This window comes from Pundamilia nyererei, unplaced genomic scaffold, assembly GCF_000239375.1.
Source record: "Pundamilia nyererei isolate P.nyererei 1_Seehausen unplaced genomic scaffold, PunNye1.0 scaffold00131, whole genome shotgun sequence".
NCBI classification, from domain to species: domain Eukaryota; kingdom Metazoa; phylum Chordata; class Actinopteri; order Cichliformes; family Cichlidae; genus Pundamilia; species Pundamilia nyererei.
The window spans coordinates 836,594-849,699 of NW_005187532.1; the positions used below are offsets into that span (position 1 = coordinate 836,594).

The 13,106-nt window shown below is 48.1% G+C and overlaps 1 protein-coding gene across 2 annotated transcripts in view; it reads left to right on the plus strand.

Annotated features, from left to right (window-relative positions):
* The window catches only part of grid1b (glutamate receptor, ionotropic, delta 1b), a 575,964-nt gene that overhangs the window by 536,436 nt on the left and 26,422 nt on the right, over positions 1-13,106 (plus strand). For both annotated transcript variants that reach the window (XM_005743394.1, XM_005743393.1), the window contains exons 13-15: positions 51-189; positions 8,777-8,972; positions 12,720-12,886. In XM_005743394.1, the coding sequence (XP_005743451.1) occupies positions 51-189; positions 8,777-8,972; positions 12,720-12,886 (502 nt within the window). The remainder of the gene's footprint in view (positions 1-50; positions 190-8,776; positions 8,973-12,719; positions 12,887-13,106) is intronic.

The window sequence follows — 13,106 nt, forward strand, 5'->3', positions numbered from 1 at the left end:
GTGTGTGTGTGTGTGTGTGTGTGTGTGTGTGTATGTGTGTGTGCGTGCAGGTGGGGACGGTGTGGTGGGATCGGTCGCTCTGAGGATCGTCATGGGCAGCTGGTGGCTCTTCACGCTCATAGTTTGTTCATCGTACACCGCCAACCTGGCGGCGTACCTCACCGTGTCACGCATGGATCACGCTATACGGTGAGGTTCACACACACACACACACACACACACACACACACACTCACCCTGACATGAACAGCTTGCTGAGCGTGTTTGTCTTCCATCAGCCAATCACACGCTCTGCCACAATCTGCACTTCCTGCCGGGGTCGGTGACGCTGACCTGCTTCTAAAGCACCGCGAGCTCAGACATCAGGGACGGAAGAAATGACCTGAGCTAATGTTAATGAAACAATCCTGGTGGACGGCATGCTGGCTCAGAGGTTCGAGCTCTTCCTCGGAGAAACATGCTGATGCCCGACACACGTGATCAAGAGTTTCACTTCCTGAAACCTGACTGTAAAAAAGATTTTCATTGGATCTTGATGTTTTTCATCTCCACCGGTGACATTATGTGAATTTTTTCGTTGTCTGGTTGTTAGCAGGATTGTTCCAAGCGTTCTGAGCAGATTACAGCCAGATGTTAGCAGAGGTGGAGCCAATCCAGATCCAGGAAACAAACTCCAACTCAAACACAAGTTTCTGGGTCTCACGCAAAAACGAAACTATAACTAAAACCCAAACTGTAGAAAGCGACACATGAGAGCAGAAAGTTCTGTGTGTCCGGTTCTCCAAGTCTCGGACTCTGTGAAGCAGCAGCACTTTGTCGGGATCAGCGCTCAGACGATAAATAGGGAGCAAGGACTCTGCAGCTGGAGGAAGTTCATTCAGTCTTTATGATCTCAGAGGTCAGGCTGAGCTCTGTCCAATAAGAGTACATTTATAGGGTTCAGGGTTTTAGAGACTTGCAGCTGTTCCTGCAACGGTACGTCCTGATTCAGAGTATCAGACACTGTCCACACCACTGCTTTACTGCACAGGACAGAAGCCTCCCATCCAAAGCTAACATCTGCGGGATTATGACTGAACGCCTCTAAATCAGAATCCTGCCTCGACGCAGGGACATCGTAGCGCTGTGGATCTGCTCGTATTGATTGATTGCTGGGTCGGGGATTCGTGTGTTGCAGAACAACTAATTGCTGCAATCTTTTGAAAGTTAGTGAGCAACTGTGGTTCTTGAGCTACAGCAGTCAGAAGGTCGGTGGTTCAATGCCCATCTACTGCAGTCTGCATGCTGCGTCCATCGGAGCGTGAGTGCATGCACGATGTTAGACGAGGCCGTTATGGGCTCGTGCGTGATTGGTTGAAGAAGGCACACCAATAACAAAGAGCACACTAAGAGAGAAAAGCTGTAACTAGCAGCCTGTTAACCATTTACCACTATAAGACCACGTGCACACAGAGACTTGGCTCGAACACAGGCTGCTTCTTCACTTTCTTCATCTGCTCCTCATTTGTGACATACAGTTTCAAATAGAGTAGAATAGAGTAGAATAGAGTAGCCTTTTATTGTACTGAACATGTACAACGAAACCAACTGTGGACGACACAGTGGAGGACAAACTGCTAATAGGAGTGACGTCACATGGCGCTGTCCATCTTTTAAATACAGTCTCTGTGAGCTGATGTGGCGTGGAGCCGTCACTGCAGTCTCCACACATGTCTTGCGAGGTGGGAGTCCCACTGTGTTTACCAGCCGTGATTTATTCGTCTTTTCCCGCCACAAAGAAGCCGTGGGCATGTAACGGTTTGAAAAACAGAGACCAGACATTAAGCAAATTTGTGGATACTTAATTAAAGCTGTTTCCTCATTACGCCGATAAACACGTTGGAGTTTCTGCTGAATAAATTATAACATCTAAAGACCAGTTCTGTAAAACTGTAACTGAGTGACCTGGTCGGCTCTGCGGCGGCTAATTAGCAGCGAGCACAGCGTTTTCCGTCCACGGGAAGCTCGGCCCTTAAAGAGACGCCTGACTCGGCTGAACGTGGCCGCCGCTCCTCTGCAGCACCGTGTTAATTGCTCGGCCGACCTCGGGAGCTTCTCCCGCCGATTCTTAACCTTAAGGAGGGAACTAAAGAAACTGATTTACATCAGTGCTGTGGGAGGCCGGAGACGGGCTGCTCATCCTCTCTGATTTAACAAACCCCGAGAGAGGAGGGTGTGAAGGTGCAGCTGATCTGTGGATGGATTAAGAGGCTCGCCTGCGCTGCTGAAACGGCTCTCGGCTTGAATATTTCTTCATGAAGGAGCCACGCTGCAGCGGCTGAGTTCAAGTATTTAATGCACTGCAAAAAAAAGCCCGTCTAACCAGCGCCGGCTGCCTCGCCGCTTCACTCTTTTTCACATTTAACACTCTCGCTGTTGACGAAGAACGCGCTGACCTCGTGGCGAGGAGCGCTGGCGGATTTTGCAACTCGTCCAAAAGCCGAGGAGAGGGAAAGTTTGGAGATGTTGAAAGTTCACGTGTGATTTGCATAAATACTTAAATCCTCAGCACTAAAAAAAATACTCAGTTTGGTTTGTGAAGTGTGTTACGCAAGAAATGCAACGATAGCTGCGGACTCCTCTGGGCGAACACGGGAGCTCGAGCTGATCCAGTAACTCGTCCGTCACGTTCACCAAATATGAGGCAGGAAATTAAAAAAAGGCTGTTTAGAAGAAACCTCAACAGGAAACCGCAGTAAAAGGTTCAAAGCATGAAGGAGACCACTGACTCACACGGGTCAGTTTGGAAACCCACTGGAGTCTGAGCATTGTCTTCAGCTCATCCGGGACCAGGTCTTGGTCCTGAGCCGCCTCCTCCAGCGTGTCCTTGGTCTGCTCTGAGGCCACGCCCCTAATGATGCCAACTTTAGGCTTTAATACAGTTTAAACAGGTGAGTCATGGAAAAAATTAACCACAGAGAACAAAACAGACTCAGGGCTGGAGGGAGCCTCCAGTGGACATTCCAGGAACTGCAGTTTGTGGCATCTCTGGCACTTTCTCCGCTGCAGAGTTCAGCACACACTGCTTGTGATCTGTGAAGAAAACAAACATCAAAAATACAGAAATAAACTGTCCTGAGTTCACAGAGCATCACCAAAATTCACTGAAGTCTTTGTTTCATGACCAAAAGGAACCAAGCTGCTCTGAGTGATAACAACGATTTCCACCTCCTCAAACTTCTGCTCGGCCTCTTTAACCTTTCTGAGAACTTTTGCACAGCTCAATAAATTTCCTGCAGACATCTAATGAGCAGCTTTTAAGCTGGACAGATAAAGCTGACCCCCTTCATCGCAGCGAACCGACTGACGGTAATTTAATGTTCCAGGCGAGCAGGGCTCACCGTGAGCTGTGTTGTTTGAACAAACAAGCAAACACGAACCCGTCACAGGGTCAGAAACTCTCGTTTCCAGAAACAACCTGGAAAAACAAGAAGAGTCGCAAAAGTGGGAAATATTTGACTTTGTCTCACTGATCAAAAAAACAGATTCAGACGTTTTTCTGCAAATGCGCAGAGATGGGATCGGTCAGCGACGGCTTATAGATCAGGAGTGTGTCCGCTTACAGGAGCCGCACACTCAGAAGAAATCCGCCCGCCTGAGCAGACACGGCGTGTTGAACAGTCTGCGCCTGAGTTTGATCCTCCAGGATATTTCACCTCGTTCGCTTCACAATTCAGATTTAAATTTAAATAAAATTGGAGTTCATAAAGAGAAGCCTGGAGCAGCTCTTCATATTCAAAAGTACAACTTTCCTCATGTTGTAAATACTTTTTAGTATCAGGGTGTGTCAGAGTGTGATGAACCCCAACTCGCAGACCGGCCGCTAAGTCAACGACTTCACCGCCCAGCTCGTTCAGCTCCCTGGATCAGCACCCCGACCCGGAGGGCTCAGGCTGAGAATCACGACCTCCGAACTGGAGGTGCTGATTTTCTTTCCCATCACCTGACCAGTCAAGTCAAGTGAGAAGATAAAAGCAGACGAGATCCTGAGTACCAGGACGTTAGCCTCACGCCACTCAGCCACGCCTTGAATAAAAAGCTCGTCTTGATTTTCAAAGAGAATTTCGATCCGTGCATGTTGGGAGGGAATGTTCTTCGTGGTCGAGCTCTGCAGATTCCTGAAAGAAACACTGCAGAAGAAGAAGGTGCAGTACGCGGCGACGTCATCTGTTGAAGCTTTCTTTCAGTCCCAGCTTCGTTCTGCAGGCCGACTTCAGACTTGTTGCTTTGAGGTCAAAGGTGGTTAATTAGTCGTCTACGTATTAATCAAAAGAATTTTTCTAGTTAGTGACTTTCAGCATTCAAGTGTCAAAGTTTTTAGCTTATCGCTTTAAAATCGACATCCCAGTGACCCGAGTGGAGTCAGGTATGAGGCCTCCACTCGGGCTCTTTGTACCGCAGTGATAATGTGTTTTTTTTCTCACTGAAACCCAAAAACACTTGAGTGCTGAAGCGTGAGCGGCGTCAACGGCGTTGGCGAGTGTTTGCCTCCCACCCAGCGCCGCAGGCATCAGATCAAAAGCAATATTTCATTTCTCTCTCTTTATTTGTTGTCGTCTTCACCTCGATAAAACCCGAGTGGTCCGACATCAAAGTCCGGAGCCTCTTTTTATATCGTCACCGGCCATCATCGCGCCTCTGTGTGCGGCTCTGCCCGGGTTTCAGGTTCAAAGACCCAACTGCTCCGAGCCCTTGTTGTTCAGCAGCTCCGTTTCCCTTTAGAGCGTTCGGCATCCGGAGTGGCCATTAATGCTGCTCTGCATTCACGGCCGAACAACACAATCAGAGGTGGACGAGCTCGATCGGAGCCAATCAGAACAGCGATTAGCTGCTGGAGCAAGGCGGCGATCACACGGGGGTCCGTGCTGCCACGGCTACTGGAGATGAAACACTAATCAGGACGTCTGAAGGCTTTGCAGGAGGACTGCGGGGTGTTCACAGTGGCCGACCTTCACTTTGCATCCGGAGATCAATCCTGAAAGTCCAAAATTCAGGTTTAACTCACAGCCAGTCCTGCCTGAAATCATTGTTTAGAGAGCTGTAGTCATCTTTAATGTGGCACAATGCTGTTAGACAACTGGAGAAATCACTGCTTTGAAATCTCTCGTTACTCATTTGAAGTGAAGCAGATTTTTATTCAAATCAGTTTTTATTTCAAAGGATTTTGATACAACGTCAGGAAAAAGTTCCCAGTTAAACCATCGTGCTGACAGGAAGTGTGTGCACTTCATCACACGTACAACACATCTGGCTTCCAGTACAAAACGAGCAGCTCATCAACACCGAAGACGGCCCCTCAGCAGGCCACAGCAAACTGGCCAATCAAGAGAAAGTGGGCTTTTAGGAAGGGGCGGGGTCCTTAAAGAGACAGGAAGTAAAACGGCTCACTTCAGTCAGAGAAAAAGTGAATCTGGATTCTTCTGCACTGCAAGTAGTTGAAAGCTACTCCAGAAGTTCAAGAGCAGTCCTGCAACTCCTCACTCTGTTTAGGAGTTTAGCTTGTCTTCACTGCACACACACACACCCTCTGGATGCACGAGTACACTTGTGACATGCTCGGCACAAATGCACAGCTCAGGTACGTCGCCGTTTATCTGGGCGGTGCGTGCGGAGCGTTATCTCTCACTTCCTGTCTGAAGGTTCAAAACAACCATTAATATCAGCTCAGCTCCGCCCTCTTCTGTCTTTACTCGTCCGGGAATCAAATCCCCGCTGACATTTCCATCAGCAGGCCGGCGGCGTCACTCCGTGACAGGCGGCTCATTGAACAGCGTGACGCCTAAATGCTGAAATGTTGCTTTTACTGACACTCGCAGATTTGCACGTGATGCAGACTTCCTTTAAAATCTCCTCAGACAACAGAGCGGTCTCCTCTCAGAGCGACAAACATCAAGCCCGCAGCTGCGCGTGTGGACGCAGCGACGCGTGAACGCGCGTCCTCGCTCAGATTTACGACGCGTGTCTGTGAAGGATTTATTATTTCAAAGGCTCAGCAGGCTCTGTTTATAAATATAGATCAGGACATTAACAGTTATGAGGAACAGAAAGTAAAATATAATAATGATAAATATCGTTTAACAAAGTCAGGTTTCCCTTTTAGCTCGTTGACGCCTCGAACCGCACAGCGAATCATAAACGCTGCCTTTCAGGAAACGTTTACTTCACCTTCACTCAGACGGCGTCTGCTTCGGTCCAAACAACAACAGTGAATGCTCACGCCCGCCGGTCATATCCGAGTATTTATTATTGATATGTGCAGCAGGACTTTATTTACTTTCATTTCCGCAGGCTGTGTGAAGCTGAAGCCAAACGGTCAGTACACACTCACAACAAAAAGAAGACTTTTTATTTTAAAACCGTCGATTCATCTCCAACTTTGTCATCAATACTGAGGCCTCGGAGATGAAGTCGGTGCAGAAAATGCCTTAAAGCTGAAATAAAACTTCTTTATTCAGATTAGTTTAGTGTCACTGCCGTCTGATTGGTCGTTTGTCCTGAGTCCTTATGAGTTGGCTGGCTTTGTCCCATCTCCCTCCCTGAGCCTGGTTCTGCCGGAGCTTCTTCCTGTGAAAACGGAGTTTTTCCTTCCCACTGTCGCCAAAGTGCTTGTTCACAGGTGGCCGTCTGATCGTTGAGGTTTTCTCTGTGTTACGATCTCTAACTTACAATAGAGAGCACTGTGAGGTGACTGTTGTTGTGATTTGATGCTGCATAAATAAAATTGAAGCAAATTTTTGTGTTGAGCTCAACAATCTACTTTAAATTACTCACAATAAGAGCATTTCATTTAAGTCAGATTGTATGTTAAAAACAAAAACGTATTAAATCAGCCACGGAGGAGACAGCATGAGGTTACATTTAAAGAATATGAACGAACATGACACATTCAAGCAGAAAGTGACAAATGTCAGATTTACAGTAACATTTTGGGCGTCCGGACCAAAGCTGCAGACGAGGGAAGGATGTTTCTCAGATTTCAAGTGGAAGTGAAACTCCCGCCCACTTGTACATAAAATAAGAAGGTGTAGATACAGGACATAACTCCAGCTCCACAGGTCAGAAATCACCTTTTACACCGGCTGGGTGACACACTGACCCCTCGCTGAAGAGGCCGGCACTTTAACCGAGCGCACTCGTCAGACTGCGGTTTCCTGTCGGTTCGTTTAAAACAACGCGCTTTGGTCTGAAGTGGTCTCAGATCCCAGCCTGCAGGGAGGAGCGGGGGTCCAACCAATGACCCACGCTGACCTCTGTTTATTCCACACATTACTGTTTAAACATAATTACAGAACCAACACGATGGAATCAATCGCAGCAGGAACAAAGAAGCGCGAGGCCTTGTTGGCGCGAGACGACTCCTCCAGAGAACAAAACACATCGATTCACAGACTTTAACAAAGCAAAAACAGACAAATTAGTGTGTGACTGCATCTGAGCAGAAAGTGTGTTTAAAGTATTTTTAGCCTGGCGGGGAACCTCCGAACACTCGTCTGCCATCGAGCTGTTTCAGTTTGGACCACATTAGGTTAGCTGCAGCACCTTCAGACCGAGCCTCCCTTTGAAGTCTTATGATGGAAACATTAATAAACCGACTGGCTTACAGCAGGTATGTCAAACATAAGGCCCAGGGGCTGGAATCAGCCGTGCAAAGACTCCAGTTTGGCCCACTGGGTGGCTCTGGAAAACGTTTTCATGTTTCACAATATTTCGACAGAAAAAATAAATACAAACATAAAGAAATTACCAAGTGAAGCAGAAACTACAAAGGTCCCAACCTGATGCAAACCAGTGATATGACATCAGGGACATGTTTGGGCTCCATACTGTCATACTACCTCCTCCATGTTTGGCAGGTGATGTGGTAAACTTCAGATCCTGAGATTTTCTGTCTTTCTCTGTGCCTTTCTCGTCCCATCATTCTGGTGATCTTGGTTCCACCTGTCTGGACCTGGGCTGCTTCTCTCAGATGTCTTCGTGTTCCTCATTGTAAACTCTGTATTTCCATTTGTAAGGACTCTGAACTCTTTGAGAGTGTGTTTGACTTGGTGAAGGTTTAGTTCAGAGGATCCTGTGGTCTTTTAGGTCTTTTAGGTCTTTAGGCCTCCTTCACTTGCAACATCTCTTTGGACCTCATCCTGAAGTTTAGCGTTCCATTTGAATTCTTTGTCATAGGTTTGCTGATACAGATTTAAAATTGTCTTTGTGTTCCCGTTGAACTATGTGGAGCTCTGTTTGTACTTTCTTATTAAAATGACAGAAACTGCGAGCCGCTCAAACACCTGAAGGCGATGGAAGAACGAATCAGCTCTTCTCGCGGTGTCCTTGATTACAACCAGTCTGCCACCTCTTCAGTGTCCACAGGCTCCACGTCTCCACAAACCTGTAAAACACTGAAATCAGTTCACCGTCACACCAGGCATCCGGAGACATCCATACACTTCCAGTTAATTTGTCACACTGTAGAAAGAAAACACAGAGACAGACTTTAGAAAGGTATGAAGAGATGAGCATAAGCAAACAATATAATGACATGACAACATGTGAATGATTATGATCGGTAATTACTTTGGACTCTCCGACTGCTGTATGACTGAGGTCACGGCTGCAAACTGGACGTGTGCACTGAGCCTCAGATGGCCCTACACGAGCCTCCTCCAGTCTAATGTCCTCCACCTGTGCTTCACCGCTTACCTTCACCTAGTTTGTTTTTAACAACCCTTCCATTTCTGTCCTCCAGGTCTTTCCAGGACCTGGCGAGGCAGATCGACGTGGACTACGGCACTGTGAGGGACTCGGCGGTCTACGACTACTTCAGGAACAAAGGCACCAACCCTCTGGAGCAGGACAGCACCTACTCAGAGCTGTGGAGGACCATCAGCAAGAACAACGGCATGGATTACTCCGTGTCCAGCCCGTCAGAGGGAATACGCAAGGTACCGCAGAGGTGCTGGTGTGTGATTGTAAAAGAGTAAAATCATCAGCTTTGGTTCCAACATCCATGGTTTGGCCTGCAGATGCAGCAAAAATAAATATCTCATAAATCACTGACGTGCAGTGGAAGCACGCAGAGTTAGTGGGAGAGCAGGGGTCAAACACCAGCGGCCTCCAATGAAAACCCAGATCAAATGTCCGAGTCAGCTGAGAACAGCTGTGTTCAACACTGGCTTGCTGTAGTAGTTACAATATTCACCTGACATGTGAAATCTTGAGCCTGGGAGGAAACACAAACCTGGATAACCTGAAGTGTATCCTGTAAAAATCCTTATCCAGACAGGTGGGTCTGTGGGAAATAAGGGGGCGTTCCTGTTACGTTTGCCTCTTTGATGGACAGGTCCATAGTGCCACGGGCAGCTGTAGCTGCTAACTGGACCAAATGTCCCCGGTTTCTCTGGGAGACCAGATCCAGATGGTCCCAGCATCCTACCCCACCTGTTTTAACTCAAGCTGAAAGCTCCTCTCTTTGCTGAGTGTCCAAAGAGGCCACAGATCGGATGAAGGGATTACAAAGTGGGCTGTGCTGGTGTCACATGTGCTTGCTGTGATGCTTGTTATGGACAAATAACAGACCAACACTCAGCTTCAGATCTGACAGGCTGTTCCTCCCAGTCACAGCCCTGCAGGTCTCACTGCAGGGCCGTGGAGTCTCTTAATAGGACACTCTCCCCTCAGGGGCCCGAGGAAGGCCGAGTGCTCCGACCTGTTGTTTGGTAGAAGCACAAATGGCAGTCGGGGTCCGTCCCTCGAGCAGAGGTGATACACGTATTCTCACATCTGCACTTCTCATCAGGGGCAACTTCAGATTGAAGGGGTCCGCGTCCTCTCCAGAGCGCAGTCCCAACCTCCAGGTAAAAGTAACAGGAAGTCGTGCTCAAAGTTTCCCCCTTTCTAATGAAGGGCTGAGCAGCTGAACTCTTTCATGCTATTTCCCCTTTTTTGCAGTAAACCCTGCAGCACTCGTTCCTCCAAGAACACCATTTGTGTGTTATATTGATGCACGCATATCAATAATGGTGAAAACAGAAGCACACGCTCCTCCTGCGTTATTCCCAGCAGGCCGCATGCAAAGACACTCCTCTGTTTACCCATTACTTAATTTCAACAGCAGTTTCACAATATCCCAATTAGTGTGTGTGTGTGTGTGTGTGTGTGTGTGTGTGTGTGTGTGTGTGTGTGTGTGTGTGTGTGTGTGTGAGAGTGAGGTGGTGTTTCTCTGCTCTACACTGTTGTGCTCATAGATCTCCCAAAAAGCCGATGACAAATTAGCGTCAAAGACAAATCGTCTCCGAGCGCATCCATTATTCAGCCATTTGCATGATAAACATCCCCACAGATTCTTTGACGGTTTCTCCCCACACACACACACACACACACACACACACACACACACACACACACACACTCTCTAATCAGTTTTATTGCTATTGTCGACTGCTTCCTCCCACACGCTGCTTGAGACTCACATCCAGAAGCTGCAGTCACAGGACTTTTAGGCACCAGTGCAAACTGTAAGACGACCTCATACATGACTCTTCATAACCAGGACGTCCTCAGCTTTGATCAGCGTCGACTCCGAAGCTTTCCATGAACTGAGGTGACCGCAGGGACTGAATGATCTGGAGCGCTTTTGGCTCCCATCCAGTCCCCGTTTGTCAAATCCTGGATCTGAGCTGGAAAAACAAACGAACGTTTTTCCTGTCAAACTGAGTTGTCTTTGACATTTCTCATAGATAAACTACAGAAATGGGAACAAATGATGTGGTTTGTAAATAAGCAGCTAAGAGCCTAAAGACATATAAAGCTGGTTCTTTGCCAAACTGTTATGTGCAGACACAGCGCTCGCGTCGCTGGGATGTCTGCACCAGCATGAGCCGAGTGTTTGTGCTGCAATATGAACTCTAATATAAACTGATGACAGTAACTGTGACGTGAATGAATTTCCACGTTCAAATTCTTCATGTTGTTCACACCGTAGAGCGAAAGCTTTGTACTGCAGGTATCTTTGTACGAATCAGAAAACCGTGTCTGACGAGGAAGAATCGTTCGATGAGTCGGGCTCCGAATAACAACGAGAAACACCTGGAGTGTCGACGGGACGAACTCTGACTAAAACCGAGAATAGTAAAAGACTGATTAATCTGAAATATTATGTTTAAATACATGTTTTCAGTAACTCGTGTATATTTTGGGACGTTGGGGACGAACATGTCATGAGCGCCTCAGCCTAACTGAAGAAACAGCTCTAGGCTCTGATGTTTAAACTAAGAGAGCGATCGAGGAGGAAGTCGACTTTTTGGCACAAGTTTGAAATTCTCATTTGCATTTAAATGCATCAGATCTCAGTGACATCGTGTTATTTCTGGCCAATCTCAGCCCTGCTTTCGCCACAGCTCGGTGAGAGGGCGTTGTCGGGAGGGCATGCAGGGATTGGCTAAGACGAAGCAGTAAGCTTTGTAAGTTTCTGGCCTCTGCAGGATTATCAGGCTGGAAAAATAAACCCTGGAATATTTTGTATGCATTGTGCAGCGTGATTCCTGTAAGTCAGCCTGGAGACTGAACCTTCCTGTAAAAGTTACTGATGGATGGATGAGAGTCTTCAGATAAATCCTGACGTCACTTCCCAGCATTCGCCGTCCCGCTGGCTGAATGCAGACGAGCTGTGAGCTCTTCTCGGGGTTGTGAGAGCAGGTCGGGGGTCTGTCTGTGCTTGGTGCCCTGATTCGTCCTCCTTTGATTCAGAGGAATGTCTCCTCTGCTGTCCCTGTGTCCTCTCCTAGCGTAGCATGGTGCACATCCTCATCCCCTCAGAGAGAGAGAAGCCCCTCCCTCCCCGCTCTCTTTAAATAAGAGGACGGAGCTAACAGCAGCACCTGCGCGCAGCAGATCATCAGACAGACGTGACGTCGTCATTAGTTTGTAACAGCGGGGAGGATCTGACAAAGAGGAGCGCGCACAGTTTTCAGTTACAGCGAACAGGTTGAAGGAGGCAGATGCAGCAGATCTGCTGACACAGTGAAAAAAACACCGACAACCTCATCCACTTCACCCCACCTGCTGCTGCTCCCGTATCTGTGTTACTGTCATCTCCTCACCCAGCCGGGAGGAGCACACCAGCCTGACTAACACTCCTGCAGGTATTTAGCATCACAAAGAGACTTAGACACATTTACAGAGCGCATCAGAGCGCAGCTGCAGCTGCACGAGGTTATTTATAGAGATGTATGCATGCAGGGGAGGAAATCACACTGCAGGATTTATAAGCTAATTTGTTTCGGTGTCAACATTTCAAAGTGAAGAAAACAAATGCAAACATAAAAAATGTATTCAAGACAGAATATATCCAAGAAAAAGTCTGTAAGCGTGGATATCTGAGGCACTATCAAATATTTATGACTGTGCAGTCGTGACACCAGCCGACAGCGACGTTAATAAATACCCATGGCGCCGCGTGCATTTCCACACGTGACACGGTCACTGTGGAACTGAATCAGGATCTGAGGGTAAATACGGTCGGTGTTCTTGTGCACAGTGTCGGGTCAGCTGCAGACTTCAGGTTTAGCTCTGCTCTGGATGAAGCCGCCGGAGAAAAGTCTGAATCCAGTAACAGTGGAGGCATTTGAGAGTCGCTGATGATGACGAATAAGAAACCATCAAATAACCATGCCCCCCCTCTGTGTCTGCAGGCAAAGAAGGGTCCGTACGCCTTTCTCTGGGACATGGCGGTGCTGGAGTACGTGGCCCTGACGGATGACGACTGCACCGTCACCGTGTCGGGAAGCAGCATGAGCAGTAAAGGCTACGGCATCGCCATGCAGCACGGCAGCCCCTACAGAGACCTCTTCTCACAGAAGTAAGTGAGCTCGTGTTGCTGAGGAGGGAAACCTCCTTATTCCCAAACTGCACCTGTAAAGCTGAACTTTACCTGGCAGGAGTCAGGGTGGAGGTGGCAGGAGTCAGGGTGGGGTCAGGGTGGAGGTGGCAGGAGTCCGGGTGGGGTCAGGGTGGAGGTGGCAGGAGTCAGGGTGGAGTCGGCAGGAGTCAGGGTGGAGGTGGCAGGAGTCAGGGTGGAG